This window comes from Hippopotamus amphibius, chromosome X (assembly GCF_030028045.1).
Source record: "Hippopotamus amphibius kiboko isolate mHipAmp2 chromosome X, mHipAmp2.hap2, whole genome shotgun sequence".
Taxonomy (NCBI): Eukaryota; Metazoa; Chordata; class Mammalia; order Artiodactyla; family Hippopotamidae; genus Hippopotamus; species Hippopotamus amphibius.
Window position 1 is genome coordinate 124,257,499 of NC_080203.1, and position 18,719 is coordinate 124,276,217.

At 40.5% G+C, this 18,719-nt stretch overlaps 1 protein-coding gene across 7 annotated transcripts; it reads left to right on the forward strand.

Moving 5' to 3' along the window:
* The first annotated feature begins 4,469 nt into the window (after positions 1-4,469).
* PIGA (phosphatidylinositol glycan anchor biosynthesis class A) lies at positions 4,470-18,671 on the forward strand. 7 transcript variants are annotated; one of them, XR_009050262.1, is made up of 7 exons: positions 4,470-4,705; positions 6,630-7,410; positions 11,580-11,712; positions 12,471-12,603; positions 12,748-12,954; positions 13,438-13,595; positions 16,335-16,468. XR_009050262.1 is itself a non-coding variant. In XM_057717967.1 (7 exons), exons 2-6 carry the CDS (start codon positions 6,693-6,695, stop codon positions 13,444-13,446), a joined length of 1,200 nt encoding a protein of 399 aa, XP_057573950.1. In that variant the 5' UTR covers positions 4,470-4,705; positions 6,630-6,692; the 3' UTR covers positions 13,447-13,495; positions 16,335-16,457. The 7 variants fall into 7 exon arrangements, 6 of the variants coding, with proteins under 6 accessions (XP_057573950.1, XP_057573946.1, XP_057573949.1 ...); XM_057717967.1 differs by having other exon boundaries at positions 13,438-13,495; positions 16,335-16,457; XM_057717965.1 differs by lacking the exons at positions 4,470-4,705; positions 13,438-13,595 and adding exons at positions 4,716-5,106; positions 6,019-6,207 and having other exon boundaries at positions 16,335-18,671.
* The last annotated feature ends 48 nt before the right edge of the window (positions 18,672-18,719 follow it).

The window sequence follows — 18,719 nt, forward strand, 5'->3', positions numbered from 1 at the left end:
ACACAAAGAATCCATTTTAAGGCTTTTAAGGAAAGAATTGGGTGAAAATTGTGAGCTTAATGAATTTGGTCATTTGCTCAACAAGAGCTGGACTTTGTCTAATTTACTTATAATCCTCAGTGTGGGGACAATGTCTTGCACATAGTAGATGCCTAATAAATAATTATTTAGTTAACAGTGAAGTGTTGGATTGATTTTGTGACCAGTGAATGGGAGAATAACAGTTCATCTGCCCCTGGAGTGCCCAAGATGAACTGTTATTCTCCAGGGCCTCTCTCCAGGTAGCTTCTCATCATTCAGTATCTTACCTGAGCTGCTTCATAGCATGAGTCACAAGGCCAAGCCTAGAGCTGATGTGGGAGGGGATTAGACAAGGGCGTGAATATAGGAAAATGGGTCATTGAAGGCCACCGTGTAACAGTCTCCCACAGGGTTGGTTCATGTCTCTAGCTACACATGGAGATCTGTTAGTCTCTATTGTTCTGCAAGAGCTGAACCCTGGTCAGTGTCTTCCTGCTTCCACATACAGAGAGAGTCTAGCACCTACACGGCTTTGTTCTGATCACCATTTTGCACTTTGGTTCTGTTTCTGATACGTGGAAATGTGTAGGATCTTTTAATCACGGCTATAAGATGTGAATTTTCTCATTTATGTCTCTTATTTTTCTTTTTGAAGCACAATGAGAGGAGAGGAGTCTCAAAATATTAATTGAAAATGTCACCTTGACTGGAAGTCTGGCTCAACATCAAGTCCATTTTCCTTAGTAAGATCCTCTATCAGTTTGCTCCAGCCTTCCCTGGAAATACCACCCTTCTCTTATCTGAACCCTTACCCCTCTCTCCCCCTGTGTAATTGCACAACAGTGTTCACTGGACAGTCAGCATCTGTCTCTGTACCCTGGTCACGTTGTTCTTGGAATAATCTTGCTCCCAGCGGTTGCATGAGCACTCTTTGCTTCCACTAGCTACATGCTGGAAGCCAGAAATATTCTTTCCCTCTGAACTCTCAGTATTTTTCTTGTATTTCTTTTGTGGCATTTATCACTTCCTGCCTTTTATCATAGATATTTACATATACCTTAATTCTGTCTCTGTTTCTTGGGGGTAAAGCTCATGCCAGTTTTTCCCTGCCTTGTACCTTGTACATAGATAGTAGGTTCTCAATACATATGCGTTGCCTTCCCACTCCAGAATTATCCAAGAGCTAATTTACATGTGAATTTGCAAAGAGTTGAATTTCAAGGGAAGGTGATATCTACTTTTATTTTATACCTTTTCCATTTATAGGTCATTTTATCCTACCACTGGTACTGATTACCTTCAGATTCTATTAAGTACAGTCAGAAGGCACTGTGTGTAATAAGTACTTTAGTCTAATTTTAGTGGTTTATAAGGAAATTCTCTAAAGGCATACCCTGACGCCATAGGTAGAACATTTAGGTAGAACACTAGAATTAGAATTATTCCCAGATGTATAGCTTCATCCTGCTGCTGCTGCTGCAACTTTCTTTTGGCTTTTAGAAAACAGCCTTAACTGGTGACCTTTGCTTAAGGTTTAACTGAATAAAAATGGAGTCGTAGACCCATGGAGATTGTGAACCGTGTACAGAATCATGATTTATTTGCCTTCTAATGTTCAGTGCCTAGACCAGAGATGAACATGATGAATGTTCAATGTCTTCAGACTTTGTTGGAACCATAGACTTTGTTGGAACTGAGGCAGGAGACGGGCTTCAGGCCAGACACTTACAACTAGCCTCCTGTCTGCATTTCCTGAGACAAGAGGTGGGTGGGCTCCAGGTTAGATATTTACAACCAGCCTCCCACTTGCACTTTGAAATAGAAATAACAACAGAAACAGGGTAAATAGCCAGGCTTTGTCTCCTGAGGACACTTTAAGATAACAGACATGGCAGGAACAGAGAGGGCCTAAACCCTTTGAGTAAAAGGTCAAGAGGTCATATGTTTCCCATCCTTGGGGCAAGGGAGACATTGCACATGCACAGAAAGGCTCCTTGGGGGTCATAAAGGAGGTGGCACCACCCCATAATATGTAATGCCAAGCCTCCCACACCCCATAGGCCTCTGGGCTGGAATCCATCTTGGAAAAAAGGTGCACCCGCATGTTGGGGAGGGCCCAAGGGCAGGGCAGGTGTGGAAAAAGAAACCAGGCAATTGGCCAAAGGTAAACAAAGACCCGGAAGGACTGCCTTGTGTCAATGATTCAACCACCGCTTTACTGTGCTCCTCCTCACTAGCGGGACGCCTACACCCTTTCTCTCTGGTGTGTATCTCTTCCTTGCTTCTGTCTTAACAAACCGTTTTCTCTGTCTGTTCTCCCACTTGTTGTTGTTCTGTGTCTCTAATAATAAACTTTGTACCTGTTTTCACAGTTTTTGCCTCCTTGGGAAATGCATTTTTTCAAGGGGAGCAAGAGCCAGGAAAATTTGTCCCTAGCCTCTAGCCCTTGCTGGTCTAGTGGCTAAGATTCCTGGTTTTCATTCAGGCAACCCCGGTTCAATTCCTGGGCAGGGAACTAAGATCTCACTTCAGGCCACTGCTCACTGCTGCCTCTCTGAGATCAGAACGGCCTGCAGGTTTCTCAGCCCCCTCCCTCACAGAGACTCGGCGTGCCTTTATTAATATCTACTTATAAAGGTCAGCCTATTCTACAGTATTTAAAATACAAAGAACCTTTCAAGAAAAGTGGATTGCTTTTTGCCATTGGTAAAAGGTATATAAAAACTAGAAAAGATGAAAAGCTTTTAAAACAGACTATGTTTAATATTCCTTGTATTCCCCACAAAACCTTTTACAGAGTAGGCACTCAGTAAATGTTTGATGATAAAGATAGAAAATATTTATCCTCTTTTGAAAATAACTCACAAGTCTTTTGAAGGAGTATTGGCATCAGGATCTTAGAAGATTCACGGCAGAATTTCAAATGTGTATTGTGATCACAGCTATGGCAGTGGCAAGCCAGGAGTTCAATAAATGAGGTTTAACCCTCGCTTATACCTTCCAGGATTTCTACCCAGTAGGTATTGTCTTAATACCTATTGCAAAGATGAAAAGGAGACCAAAGCAATGCTGTACTACCTGGTAGTGTTGGTGTCATCTGTGAAACCAACTGCAAATTACTAAGCTTAAATAAGTATCCCTGAGTCTTCATCACTTTTACTCTCTGATGCTTCAATATTAACACAGGGCAGAGTACCTATTCCCATTTGAGCCTTACTCATTAAAGTGAACTCATTAATACACTTCCAATTCTATAGCCAACGTGCTCTTTGAATTATATTAGTGCACTGTAATTTTTATAAGGTACACCCCTTGAAGATTTTTCAATACATTTAATTGGGTATATAATATGTGTCAGGAACTGTGCAGGCATTGAATAAAGAAATTCATTAATGCAACTAAAACTTATTCAATGTCTAGTACCAGAAACAGACCCTGACTCTGCTCACTATCTGGCTGGGAAGGCAGACATTTAACAAGCAAATACAATTGCCAATTTTCAGAAAGAAGTCCATGTGAGATCCCAAGAAGACACACGTCTCCAAGGATCAGGTTAAGGAAGAAGGGAGGTGGGGGACAGCCAGGCAAACAACTTGAATATCATCTGATAAGTTTTATACCAGTATATGGCCAAAGTACTGTGAAAATACAAAACAGGGAGGATTTGATTCTCCCTAGAAGTTTGGGAAGGGCATCCCAAAGGAGCTGAAATCTTCAGGGATGAATAGGCTTATCTACAGGCTTGAAATGGGTGCTGGTAATGATGGTGGTGATGGTGCTCAGGAAGGCATTCACTCAGCTGGGTTTTTTTCCTCCAGAGTGGAGGGTTGTGTGGTAAAATAAAAGGTGCCCAGGTAAAGTTGAATTTCACATAAACAACGAATAATTTTTTAGTGAAGTCCCCAATATTTGGGACATACATAAAAATTATTTATCTGAAATTCAAATTAAATACTTTGATGTGACTTTTTATTTGTGTATTTTATTTACTACATCAGGCAACCCTATCAGAGCGGTAAGAACCTGGCGGGTCTGCTATGGCACAGAAAACAAACAAAAACGCCACCATAACCCCAGCTTTCTGTAGCCTTCCCGGTCAAAAGTCTCTCCAATTGGAAGCCAGAGAGCACAAGCTTCCAGAAAAAAAGACTATGTAACTAGGCAACCAAGGCGCGAACCCACCCCACGCTCCGCAAGATCCGCGTTTTAGAATGCGGTGCATCCTGGGAGTGTTAGGATTCGCCTCCAAAGTCCACGGGACTACAACTCCCAGGAGCGCCAAAAGGGTCACTGCGAGGCACGCTGGGAGTCCTGTTTTACCACGTCGAAGGGTCCTGGTGGGCTGCATGTGTAACAAGGGACCAAGGCCGATTTTTAGATCATCTCACTATGAAGAATTCATATAAAAAGTTAAACCGAGCATTAGTGCTGTCAACACGGAGAAAACAAGCCTTCCGGAACATCGTGGCGACATGTACAGGCGCGCCCTGATGTTACATCCCACGCTCACGGGTGGGGACTGAGCTTCATTCCTGCGCGTGACCCCAGCGCCTCTGTTTGATTGGTTTTCTCGGGGGCTCGGCGCTCGGGCGCGGATGCCCGTAATTGGTGCTTCGGGGCAGGGGGGTGGGACTCCGGCTGCAGCCGCGGGAGGTCCGGACACCAGCGGCCATGGGACTCGCCGGTAAGTGCGCGTCTAACCTGCCTTCGCTGGTACTCTCTGCGGCTTCCAGATAGGACTGGGCTGCCTTTAGGGGAGCGTGGGTGACGATGGAGGGGGCGAAGCCGACCCGGCGTGAGGCTCGGAAGTCGGGGTCGAGGGTCCCCGGAGTCGAGCGGGGCTGAGGGTGCGCTGGGGCGGCCGCGTTCTAGCCGGTTCCGCGTCGGCTGAGGCAAGTGGGGCGAACGGCTCGGGGACCCTCGGCCTCGGCCTCCTACTCACTCTTTGCCCGTTTCCTCCCTTTGGGCCTGGCGAGACCCCGCGTGACTGCGGCGGGGTCGCTGACTGAGCGGGGTCATCCCTTCCTTGGCCCTGGCGCTCCCCAGCGACCTCTCAGCGAGTGAAGCCGGGAGGGCGCCCAGGGGGTGAGTGGAAGCATTGTCGTCTTGACCCCGAGCCCCCACCGGGTCCCCCTAAGGCTTCTAGGAAGTCTGTGCTGATAATGACTGTCCAGGAACTCGTTGACCGTGGCCATAGGTTTTACGGCCATCTCGCATTTGCCACTTAAGTGGCTGGGTGGGGACCTTGGACAGATCGCTCAACTTGTCTGGTTTCTCATTTGTAAAATAAGAGAGGTATTCACTAGGTCTGCAAGCCTCCCTACAGCTTTAAAATCTTAAAGAGTCTGTGATTGTGCCGTTTGTTGAGCTTTTCCGCCATGCCAGTGTTAGGCGTGATACCCTGATAGGCACATTTCTCACAGAACATTGCAGGTTAATGACAGAACTTTAAATGATTTCATTTGGTGCTTTGCTCACTGTTTTCGTTATCCTTCTTTTAAAATTGAATGGAACTGGAAATTCAGAGTTAGGTGACAAACCACAGCAAGAAAACGTTAGTGAAGCCACTTTGAAGCACAGACTTGAAGAATCTTATGACTTGGTAACATTGAATCGTCATGAGTATATTCAGCTCAACAAACACCCACTAAGTATTTCTGAAACTATATTTAAAATAAACGTGACTTTGTTGGAGAGAATAGATTTTGCACAAAAGGCTACTTTGCATTTTCTGAGTTTGTGGTGAAATCAGAAACTCAGACCTTTAGGATGGCTTCCCATTGTAGAGTTTCTGGAGGCATGGAAATCTCATTTGTAAAGCTGAGAAGGAGTTTCACTCGCTTTCCAAGACTGTTTAGCTTTAAACATCTAAGAATCTATAATCATACTGAATATTGAGTGGGCATTTTGCACTGATGATCTTAGGGACCCTTGAGGTGAACATTCCCTACTTTAGTTGTAGAAAATGGCCCCAGATCCAGCCGGTCTCTAATTTAGTTTTTAGATTCCGAACGGAAGGGAGGGACACTCATGGAGGGAAGATATACATAACTGAAAGTTTAAGAAAATGAGGGGGACGGTTTGATTATCACCATTCTTGAATAAGGAAGGAGAAAATGAGGTCTGTGGCATGTGCTACACGCGACACTTTAAAGAGCTGCTCTCAAAAGACAGTTCTAACTCCAGGTATGTATTAGTGTAAACCACAGAATTAATAGTAGCGAACTTGATGAGATTTGTTGAGTCAATGGCTAAGCTCTAAAGTGGGGTTAGCAAACCTTTTCTGTGAAGAGCCGTATATTTAATTATTTGAATGAACCGGTTTGTTAGCGTGGCAGAGTATTATATAGTTTGGTGTAACAAATTTTATTTAAAATTATGTGTCTTGGTATTTTTAGAGCAAAATTAAGCTAGAAAGACATTGCAGAGTCTAGTTTTGTTGTATGGCACGCAGTAAATGCTATCAAATGCATGAATTCATCGTATGCTTTGTTTTATTTCTAGGGGAAAAGCTAACAGATTAACATTAAAAGAATATTTATGTGTGCATTTGGAATGTGAAATGTGTTTTGTCTCTTAGCTGAGATCCTGTTTGCTCTCTCTTTCAGGTACTAGAGGACACATACCTTAACTGGGTTGCTTTTAAGGACTAATGCCTACACCATCTCAGCATGGCCTATAGAGGAGGAGGTGGTCATGGCCAGCCTCCCTCAGCTTCGCTCTCCAATGTCAGCTTTGGAAGTCTTTCCACATGTAGAACCTGTACCCATAATGTATGCATGGTGTCAGACTTTTTCTACCCAAATATGGGAGGCGTGGAAAGCCACATTTACCAGCTCTCTCAGTGCCTGATTGAAAGAGGGCACAAGGTCATAATTGTCACCCATGCTTACGGAAATCGCAAAGGCATCCGTTACCTCACTAATGGCCTCAAAGTCTATTACTTGCCTCTGAAAGTCATGTACAACCAATCTACAGCCACGACCCTCTTTCACAGCCTGCCATTGCTCAGGTACATATTTGTTCGGGAGAGAGTCACGATAATTCATTCACATAGTTCCTTTTCTGCCATGGCCCATGATGCCCTCTTCCACGCCAAGACAATGGGCCTCCAGACCGTCTTCACGGACCATTCCCTTTTTGGATTTGCTGATGTCAGCTCGGTGCTTACAAACAAGCTTCTAACTGTGTCTCTTTGTGACACAAACCACATAATTTGTGTCTCTTACACTAGTAAGGAAAACACTGTGCTAAGAGCAGCACTGAATCCTGAAATAGTGTCCGTCATTCCTAATGCTGTAGATCCTACTGACTTCACTCCAGACCCGTTTAGAAGGCATGATAGTGTAATAACTATTGTTGTTGTCAGCAGACTTGTTTACAGAAAAGGTAATGAAATGATAGCTACAAATGCACTGTGCAGCCTTTTTTTTCCTTGTAGAAAGCTATTGAATATGTTTGTTATAATGATTGTTGGGCTTTTCATTTTGTTTTATGGTTGTATAACTACTTCTGTGTTAAATGTAGTGAAAGAAGGGTCTAATATGTTTTATACATCTTGAAGGAGAAATTTCTGGAACAGTGGTAAATGCTATTCCCCGCCCTTGATGTTTTAATAGTTTCTTAAAAGGAAAAACAATAACCTGATGACGTTTAATAGGTCAGGCTGTTTAAAATTTCCCTACACATGCAGTAAGAATTGCAGGGCCCAGCCCATCACATAACCCTTTCTTTTCGTTGCAGCTATTTTCAGAATATCACAAGGGTGAAAACTCAAATCAGCTTTACTGTACTATTCAGGGATGACCCTAATGAACATTTTGATTTATAGCTTTCCTGTGTTTTTTATGCATAGATTCAAAGTCAGTGAGCTTGTTCTGCACATTAGCATTTTGTAGCTTATTTCCTTTAATCATAGATAAGACATTAATAATATATTTGCAAGTAAGTGATAAAGAGGGGCTAGATGGTCCAGAGTCCAGTCCTGGCTCTGTCCTGCTGTGTGATTGAACACAAGCTGCTTAACATCTCTGAGTCTGTTTTTTTCTTTTGTGTGATTTGGGCAACAGTGGTAATCTTGTGAGGTTCAGTGATGGTTCCTATAAAGTACTTGGCCCAATTTGTACTTGATAAGTGTCTGCTGTGCTCAAGGAGGATTGTTTTAGTGCCTCTGCAGCACCTCATGGATGCCACAGTAGAATTTGTAGAGCCTTGCTGACTAAAACTCTGAAGCAGTCTAGTTATTCAAAACATAAATGGTCTTCTGGATGGTATTTGAAAACCTGTCCAGCAGTCAAAATTGTCACTAAGAGTAGGGAGTTGTTAAAAAGGTAATATGTAACCTCTCCCCCTTTTAAATATTGGAATATACTCAAAATATTATTACCATGCACTGAATTGCCAGTAATTTGTTTTAGGCCTGTAGGCTTAAGAGTACTGGTCCACTGATTTGAGGTGCGTCATCTTTCTTGCACAATCACCTTCAAAGAGCATAATTTACAGTTGCCAGTTTGGGTCTCTTAAATGCAGTGAGAACTTAAAGGCTTATGGAGTAATGTGCTGGATTTTTCATTTGTTTTTGATCTTAGACAGTGGTTCAGGATACCCCCTAATCTGAGAAGGGCTTTATTCTATTTCTTTACTGAGTTTTTCAAGTCATTCAGCTTAGTTTCACAGGAACTCATGTTGTCTGTTTATGTGCTATTTAATTAAGCCAGTACAGTAACAAGTGCAGTTGGCATCAAACAGATTTGTGGACAAAGGCAGCTGATTCTTGGTAAGCGTGAAGTTCAGCTGTGGGATCAGAAGTTCCAGTGGACTAGGGAGAGCCTAAAATCCCGATGTGGGCCTTGGTCAGGATGGTTTACATTTGGAACAGAGAGCTTTGGTCCATGCAGTGACCCGCTAAGCAGAGGTTGGTGAGAAAACTACTGAACTGCGTTTTGAGGGGTGAAGGCAATGACATGCTTTCATTCTTTGCTTGAAGAAGATGTGGATGGAGCAGCAGTCTGTTCTGAATCCCTCTTGGGATATTGATGATGTGTTCATTGTAACTTAAGAAATGTGCCTATTTTGTTTTTTCACCAAATACTATACCTTTGTGAAATAGCTAGCTAAGAAAGCGTATGATGCATGCATGGTCAAGGATCAGAGCAAAATTAACTTATCTATTCAAAGATTGAACCTGTTTCCTTTACTTCACTAACTATGGTATTTGAACCAGATGAGCTAACCACCAACAGAGTAAAGGTACAACCTTTCCTGTTCTCAGTTCAGTCATTTAACAGATATTTATCAAAGCCTCCCCATGTGCCAGGCACCATGCAAAAAGTAACACTCTGAGAAGGAATGGCCACATCTGTAGGCCAAAAGTGAGTAGTTGAATTAATGGTCTGTTAATTATTAATAAATTAATTTCTTTAGGAGGTGTTCATTTGGACCAGATATCAAAGGCCACTGGAACATATTAAGTAAGGGAATAAATCAAAATTCCTATCACCCGGGATCCCTGGCCAGCCTTTTCTTTCTTCTGTTGAGCCTGTTTTGCTCTCAGGCAGGGTTTCGCAGCACTCCCGTGCGTGTGCAGGCATGCCCCACTTCTTGCTCTAGTGGTAATGACGACTTACATTTATATTCTGCAGTTGATAAAGCCTGTGCATGGTACATACCTCACTTGACCCTCCCAACTGTAGGGTAGGTGTTATCTGCATGTAACAGACAAAGAAACTGAGTCTCAGAGAGGGTAAGTAACTCACCCAGGTTACACAGTAAGTAACAGAGATGACAAGCCTGAGTTGAGCTCTTCTCGAGTTAAGGTCTCCTGTTCCCTCCAACCTCAGCCCAGCCACCATTATGCTAGGTATAGATTGAGAAGATTCTTTAAAATATTGTTAGACTGTGCTTTAGAAGCACTTCGAATCAGAACTTCCCTTGTCCATTTTGTGTGAATAGGGCAGTTGAAAGTCCTTTTGTATGTTTCATTGTGTTAGATGCTTGTTAGAGGCATCAGAACGTTTTTTATTGTGGGGAGAAAAAAACTTTTGTTCTTAGAAGAATATTATAGATCATTGGTAATATTAATCAGTTCCATTTTTTTAAGGTAGTTGTCAGGGTTAAATGCCAATGCATTTAAAGTACATTGCCTGACATAGTAAGTACTCAGTAAAGGTTAGCTGTTGTTGGTAATCAATTATTACTCTATGTGGGTTTTTTTTTCATTTGAAGAATGGATTCTTAACCTTTGTATTAGAAGGAAGAGGGGAAGGAAAGAATTATAGGATGCTAATTGTTAAAAGTGAAGACAGCTGGTTTATCTAGAAATCCAGTTGATGGACTTGGTAATAAACTTGAAACAAAGATAGCTAAGATTTTAAGGAGAAGCCTTCATAATTCAGAAAAGCCACATGTGAATTTATGTTTGCTAATGCAATCACGTTTTGAAAATTCTAGCAGTTTGTTTAATAAATCCTACTTTGAATTATTTAATTAAAATGACCCTATATGTATTGTTTCTCCTACCATCTTTTTAATAATCTGCCTATATTTGGGAAGATTGTTAGAAGTGCAATTCTCGTGTATGTGTGTGTATGCATTTGTTAAACTTTGGCTTATTTTACATTGACTTTTGAATGTGTATGATTTGTAATTGTTAATGAGCTAAATTCTCAAACATCAACACTGCTGTCACTGGATAGCCACTTTCAGACTAGGAGGGCTTGACTTATTTTGCTGCTTTATATTACCTGAGGTTGTATTTACATATTATTAGAAAGTGTTTCATTAAAAAAAGAAGAAAAAAGGACCAAGATGTACCCTTTTGTTCTATGGACTGTAATGATCTGGCAGTTGAGGTCCTGCCACCTTCATTCACTGTCATTCAGGGGAAGTGGGGCTATAGCGGGTTTGGATGGACTATTATAAATTTTGCTGATACCCTCATGTTCGCTGCAAAATCCTCTGTACAAACTGTACTCACAACAAAATGGAGGCAGTAGTTATATTTTGCTGCTTTACCCTTTCCTATAGTAGGAAATAGAATCACAGGCTGGAATTTTGTAGCTGAAAGAGACCTTGGACTTCAGAAACGTTGGGCTCTTCGTTTTCTCTATCAGGAAACATTCCCATTATCAAAGAGCTTGCTCGTAAAAAGGCTGGGACAAGACCCAGATCTCCAGTCAGCTGTCCTGCTCTGTAGGAAATTTTAACTGAAATATTACCTACCTCAAATACCTTTTTTAAGCAGTAGGTGTTGTGTAAACCCAGGTGAATAACTTAAAGAACACTATGTTGAAACGAAACAGAATAGTCCACAAACTGGGTGTGTGTGGAAGGTACCAATGGGTGTCAGTGTATATATCTGCAGGAACTTCTGGGGGACCCCTGGCAGTTTGTGAACGATTCCACCATTCCGGAAAGGTTTAAGAGAATTTGTTTCTCTACTGAAGTAAGGGAGGCGTAGCTAATACTACTTTTCAAAGTGAGTGGATTCTCAGAAGTTCTGATAAAATTTTTTTAAGGTTAATTATTAATATCTCCAACATTCAACTTTATGTTTTCAGGGACCGATTTGCTTAGTGGTATAATACCTGAACTCTGTCAGAAATATCCTGATTTAAATTTCATAATTGGAGGAGAGGGACCAAAGAGAATCATTCTGGAAGAAGTACGGGAAAGATACCAGCTCCATGACAGGTATTGATGGATTCCATATTGTCTTGGGTGAGAAAATATCAATTAGCTAAAATTGGTTTTGGTTACATGCCTGTGTTAAGTGGGCTGCTTCTCCTGCATGGACTTGATATAAAAATGTAATGTAAGGCCTATTTAAGGAAAATGATATAAAATGGGAAACCCTAGTTAAGGAATTCATAATTCTTATTTTTTCTGTTAGTCCAACATGATTTGACTTTAAGGGACAGTGGTTGGGGCACCCAGTAGTGCACAAAAAAACCAACTTCAATTGGAAATGTTTGCAGATTCTCAAGCCATACTGAGTTGTAATTTAAATAGCATGGCCCAAATCATTTAAATTGCTCTGCATGTACAGATTCGAGCATTGCTCTTCCTCGGTAACTTAGATAACATGTGAGCTGTGTGCATGTGAAGCATCAATTTAAAAGGGACATTTTCCTCTTTGGCAGTAACATTTTCACATGTTCTCATCAAAGTGTATTAATATCTTCATTGAATGCAGACTGATTTTGGAGAAGGTGAAATTTGATCTGTGTGGTAAAAGTTAGAAATATGTTAGCTGTATGAGTTTTAACCACACGGCTTTATATAACTTTCTTTTAGATCAGAGTTGGGTGATATTAATTTTTTGAGATGGAAAACATTAGAAGCAGTAAGAATCTTAAGTATAATATGAGTAGCACACTTGGCTTATAAGTGGCATTTCTTTTGCAGCATGATTTTTACTCGCCTCTTTCTTCTCTCATTTCAAAAATCAGAGTGCGTCTCTTGGGAGCCTTAGAACACAAGGATGTTAGAAATGTCTTAGTTCAAGGACATATTTTTCTTAATACTTCCCTTACTGAAGCATTCTGCATGGCAATTGTGGAGGCAGCCAGTTGTGGTTTACAGGTAAAAAGCTTTGAGGGCTTATTACATTGTGGGGGTTTCTGTATTTGTATTTTGAAAAATAATCAGATGCAGTCTAATTTTTTTTAATTGGTTTTGCTTATTTTCCTGAGAGATGAATTATGGTGTTCTTTTTTTCTTTTTAAGGTTGTAAGTACCAGGGTTGGTGGAATTCCTGAAGTACTTCCAGAAAATCTTATCATTTTATGTGAGCCTTCTGTAAAGTCTTTGTGTGAGGGATTGGAAAAAGCTATTTCCCAACTGAAGTCAGGAGCATTGCTGCCTCCAGAAAAAATCCATAACACCGTAAAGACTTTCTACACCTGGAGGAATGTTGCGGAGAGAACTGAAAAAGTATGTCACATGTTAAGAGCAGGGTAGTTGAAGATTGTGTCTTGAATTCTTACCTGATGTTTTATGTGCACAATTTGCTTTTTATAAGATTTACCATTTCTGCTCTATTGCTTAAGTTTATGAAGTCTCTTCCAAATGAAAAGAAGTGACTTATGTATTACTTTTGGTATATGTTAGGCTAAGTTTCTAGTCAAATCATCTCATTTGACATCTGAAAATAGCAGTAATGCAGTATCTAGACCTTTCATGAAACTGGGCATACAGGAGTTACAAAATTTTCTAGAAGTCACAACAATTAGAGGCAAAATTAATATTAAAATCTACTCTTAGACACTTTCTTGAGGCTCTTTATAATTCTAAAGCATATAGGTCTATTAGAAAATATATGGTTTTGCTTATCCCGATTGTGGCAACTTTATAACTTGCAAATATTTAATTCAGGCTACATCCTAAATCCTAAACCTCTTGTGTCACTTTTGCTAGCTGCTGTGATTTTCTACAGGAGAGAGAATTTTGCATCTTTCGTCTGATTGAGAACATAGTAAGTTAGAATTCAAAAAGCACGTGGCAGATGTTGGAAATAGGATCACAAATAAAAAGCAGCAATAGAGAACTGCCGAAAGGACGGGTGCAGGAAATAGGTTAGTGCCCTTAGGGGGAGAGTACAGTTGTGGGAAATGCCTCCTTTTTTCAAGGTTGGGACTTCATTTATTCTACTCAGTTTTGTCCTTTGTTTAAGTGCCTCTCATTACTTTGTCTGCCTCCTGCCTCTTATTACCACATAACAAGCTGGATGGAAACACTGTTCTTCCTAGAACGTAGAGATTGTGACCCAGAAAGACTAAGTTGGGAGTGTGGAGAAGACAGTGCTTTATACTCTTATTCATTGTATTCAGTGGAGCAACTAGTTTTTAACCCAAAGTAGAGAGCAAGATAGAACTGAGTAAGCAGAAAGGCTTCTTAACTCGGTTTAAATTGTAAATTCCCATATGTAAGGTGAGCCCATATTTGAATGTAAGTGCAATGAAACTCTTTTTATCTCTAAAAATTGTCACATACATTTTCCACTGAAAAATGAGCTATTTACATTAAACAGTTTTGACTGAAATATCTCTGAGATACTCACTTTCTAGAAGTTTTACAATCACTCTACCCACATGAAATAAGTACATTTCCTTCTTTTCTTTTGGAAGTTGGGGCGCAGCAGTGATTGATTACCTTGTGGGAGTGCATGGCAGAATCGCCTCGGGAGCCTTTTCAGGCGCGAATATTCAGTTCATCTTCCTGTGCCCCTGCCTCCACAGCCACTGCTGGACTCTAACATGACCCTTTAAGAGCAGAGGGAGAATTAGGGAATGGTTGGCAGGGATATTTGGTTAGGCAGGTTTTTTTCAGTGAAACCCACCCTGATTAAGAACCACAGCTCTGTATTTGTGCCTTTCCCTTGCTCAACATCATGTAAACCTCAGAAGTTTCAGCTACTGTAGATAATAAGTTCAGGGCAAAGAACTATGGTGACAGTTTGTCAGCTTATGTTAAAGGAGCATTAGGGTTTTTTTTAAAACCACAAATTTTCTTTTAGTTAGGCTTAAAGTAATAGTAGAACATCTATATTGTTTTCAGTTTTATACTCTGGTGATTTATAGTATGCATTCAAAAAACAGTTGGGACTTCCCTGGTGGTCCAGTGATTGGGACTCCGTTCTCCCAATGCAGGGGGCCCGAATTTGATCTCTGGTCGGGGAATTAGATCCCACATGCGTGCCACAGCTAAGACCCTGTGCAACCAAATAAATAAATAAATAAATAAATATTTGTTAAAAAGTTAAAAAAACAGATAATCGTTTTCTGTAATGGATTATCACCCCTATCATTCTCTCCATAGTAGCAAATTGTTATTTTGTCACTTGAGATCATAAATCACTGACCCAGAAATAAAGGTGGACACATGGGAGAATTCGTAGTTGCTCTTTTAATTCTACCTGTCCTGCACAGGACCTTTGATCCCTTTCAACTCCTTAGTTTAACTGCTATTTAGAAAAATTGATCAAGAAATTAAATCAGTGTTCGCCCTGGAAACATACTTTTTCAGTTATAATTCACCAGTCTCAGCATAATGCTTGACATAATTCTGACTAAAATGTATTCCAAATATCCTTGGGATAGAGGAGCTAGATGAAAACAGCCCGTACCTTTCAGAGGCCGTTGACCTTTAGAACTTGCTCTGCACGTCATAACTTTCTTGAGTTCAAAAGGAGATGGTTTACAGGTCTGATAACGTGAGAATGAGCACAAATAACGCCCAGACGCGGTTACAGAGCATGAATGCCGGCAGCCCATTCTGTGTGTTTCAAATAAGTATCTTCAGAGAGCTTTGGGGGTTTTTTTTGTTTGCTTTTTTTTTTTTTTTTTTGGTTTTTGGTTTTGTTTTTTAATTTTTATTGCAGTATAATTGCTTTACAATGTTGTGTTAGTGTATGCTGTACAGCAAAATGAATCAGCTATGCGTATACATATATCCCCTCTTTTTTGGATTTCCTTCCCATTTAGGTTACCACAGAGCACTGAGTAGAGTTCCCTGTGCTATACAGTAGGTCCTCATTAGTTATCTATTTTATACATAGTATCAATAGTGTATATATGTCAATCCCAATCTCCCAATTCATCGCACCCATCCCCCTTTCCCCCTTGGTATCCATACCAAAGAGCTTCTTTTTTTTTTAGTATTTCAGAGTTTAGTGCTTAGCAGTACTTTAAAAAAACAAGCCACCTACTACCAGTTCTCAGCAGTAAACTTTATTTTGTTTACCAGTGTTTGACCTATACCATCTACCAAAATGTCCCCCCTTTCCCCTCCTTTTATTTGGAATCCATCTGTATATTCTCCCCATCTGTGCTCAGCAACACAGCCTCACGTGGCTGTGGAAAGAAGAGTCTCTCTGTACCCTAGCACACTAGATTGTAATTCTCCGATGGTAGTTGAGTCAAGGAATCTTAAAGGGCCAGTCGTGCTTCCGAGAGTCACTGCTGAATTAAATATGGCCTCAACAGAGGTGACCCGAAAAGCCCTTCCAGCTTCTCAGGACTTTGAAATTCTCATAGTTGGTTAAATATTGATGGGGATCTCCTAGAGGACGGGAACCATGGTAGACTCATCTTTGTATCACACGGTAGATATACCCCAGGGTTTTGTCCAGCATAGGCACTCCATAAGTGTTGAATCAAATGGCAGTACTTAGTGTAATCAGTTTCATTCATCACATCATTACTGTAACAGCAAAGACGCGTAAGCGCCTTCTGTTTACACCTCTAAAGCACTCCTGGTCCGTGTAGTTGTTGTTTATTGTGGCTCATGGTGCTCCTTCTCGGCTCTCCCACCAGGTGTATGACCGAGTGGCACAGGAGGCTGTGTTACCGATGGACAAACGACTGGACAGACTGATCTCTCACTGTGGCCGTGTGACAGGCTGCATTTTTGCTTTGTTGGCTGTATTCAACTTTCTCTTCCTCATTTTCCTGAGATGGGTGACTCCAGATTCTGTCATCGATGTTGCAGTAGATGCCACAGGGCCAAAGGGTGCCTGGACTCATCAATATCGTTACAGTAAAAAGGGGGGCGAGAATAATGAGGTGTCTAAAACCAGGTAGAAGAAAGCCTGATTGCGAGATTTTAAACACTTGTAATAGTTCTATTACGACTATTGAAAATAACCTTGCTCTTTTTCCTTTTCCTTTTTAAAGTTAATTTAGTAAGTTATGCTACCTCTATATCATTCGATGTTTCATTTTGAGGAAGGAAAAACACTTATGCAATTCCTGAGTGTAGAAACTCCTTGCACTTATTTAAAATTTAGGAGAGAACATTGAAGCCACTCAGGTATGCAATTTTTCAGACTACTGAAATCCCTCTAGCAGAGATGTTTTAACGTTATATTTTGGGAGCTTTGGGTGCTGAAGGGCCAAACATTTTCTGGGCATTTTCTGGCCAATTTTAAATGTTCTACCATAATTAGACATTCACCAGATGTTTACAAGTTTTCTTTAGGGAAGTACAACAACTCTGTATACTATTTTAAGTCGTGTTCGTACAACATTTATTAGACATTTACGTCGTGTTCTTAAACTTTTATTGGGTACCCTCACTACGTGTTCCATACAGTCAGCAGGTTTCTTGAGTAAAATGGGTCGTCAGCAACCAGCGTGTTTTAAGCACCTACCACGTGTAGAACGTTGAACTGGATGCTTCCTGCGTTAAGGACCCGGGGTGGGGGGTGTGCATTCGCTCTTTGTTAATCACTCAGATGGCTCACTTTGTCATAGTCATATTTGACATGAAGTGGTAAGATGTCCACCATGCCAAAAACACTCATGCTTTTAATGCCAGGAAAAGATTGCCGGCATACTCCAAGTTCTCTGATCCTGTTGGCTGCATTCTCCTAGGTCGAGCCTTCGTCTTCAGTTGTGTGTATGAAAATACTTTTTGTGTTTTAAATCCTAGGGACCGATACCACTGTTGATGATAGTGCAGAGAAGCCCTCCACGTCTCTCAGTGCATAATTTAGTCCTCTGTCAATGCCTTCGTGTTTTCCGAGCAGAATGTACGAGGTGTGCCATCTCAAAATGAGCTGCTACCCTGTACCTTTGATAGAATTCACTTCCCTTCACTTGTGGCCTAGCTGATGCCTGATAAGTATTGTCAGTGTGCAGACGTCTTGACCCCAGAATGTTTTGTGTATAGCCAGCTGAGTCTGAAAATTTTAGGAACACAGTGTCTTTGTGGATGGATGTTGTTAACTGTAATCGTTGTTGCCCAGAGCCATGGGTTTTTAAACCCCCAATTATCCACATGGTGTGTCTTATTAATTCTTTGAACTCCTTAGAATAAGTTTTTGTGATAAACGACTGTGAAATCACAAGAATGAGGCACTGTGGGCGCGCTAGTTAGATGCTGGCAGTATTGTGATTCTGTACAGGATTTTTCTTTTTTTTAAATAACATTCAGAGAACTTCTTTTAAAAAAGTATCTTAACATGCCTATTAATCAGGTGCCACTGGTATGTAAGAAATATATTTGTGTTTTGTACTAAAACACAAATGCAAGAGTGCAATTTTTAAATCTAGATGTTATGGGTTCTTTTGTTAAAGAAAAACAGACTGACCCAAACTATTAAATTTTACTGGGATTTTTATGCATAGAAACTGACATGTAAATATGAGATAAACAGTGCCAATATTCATGATAAAGCAAGAAACGGTAACATTTGGTTTTATTTATTCTGCTCAGCGATTTTTAAAGGCATACTGCTGCCTTTTCTTATATTTTGTTTCTTAGCTTTTTTCCCCAAAATTGTCATTTAACTATTAAATTGACATTTCTGATGGAATAGGATTTAAAGTTCTTGCATGACAAATATGTAATTTGCATATTTTCCCTTTTTTTTCTTTAACAAATGAAAGTAAATTTGCTTGTTCTGGTAAATCTTAATTTTCAGGCTTCCTGAGTACCTTAATTGTAACTGTCAGTGTTGCACTGGTCAATATGTGGAAACATCTTGTTCTACCCTGCTGCTTACATTTCTTTGAAAGTGAACTTGCAGCGATGAGGAATTTATGGATGATATATTGTATTTCTTTTGATGTTGCAAAATAGCACATGTAAACCTGATTTATGAAAACATGCTACACGTGCAAACATAAAGACCAAAATGACATTTTGACGTTTTTCTTGAGTTTGTCTTGTTGGAGGAACAGAATATTATTTACTGG

Bases quoted from the DNA above. Each gene is read 5' to 3' on its own strand.
- PIGA (XM_057717963.1), top strand. From the start codon at position 6,693: ATGGCCTATAGAGGAGGAGGTGGTCATGGCCAGCCTCCCTCAGCTTCG. The intron at 11,713-12,470 runs GTATTGATGGAT...TTCAAAAATCAG, and splicing joins AGATACCAGCTCCATGACAG to AGTGCGTCTCTTGGGAGCCT. The intron at 12,604-12,747 runs GTAAAAAGCTTT...TTTCTTTTTAAG, and splicing joins CAGCCAGTTGTGGTTTACAG to GTTGTAAGTACCAGGGTTGG.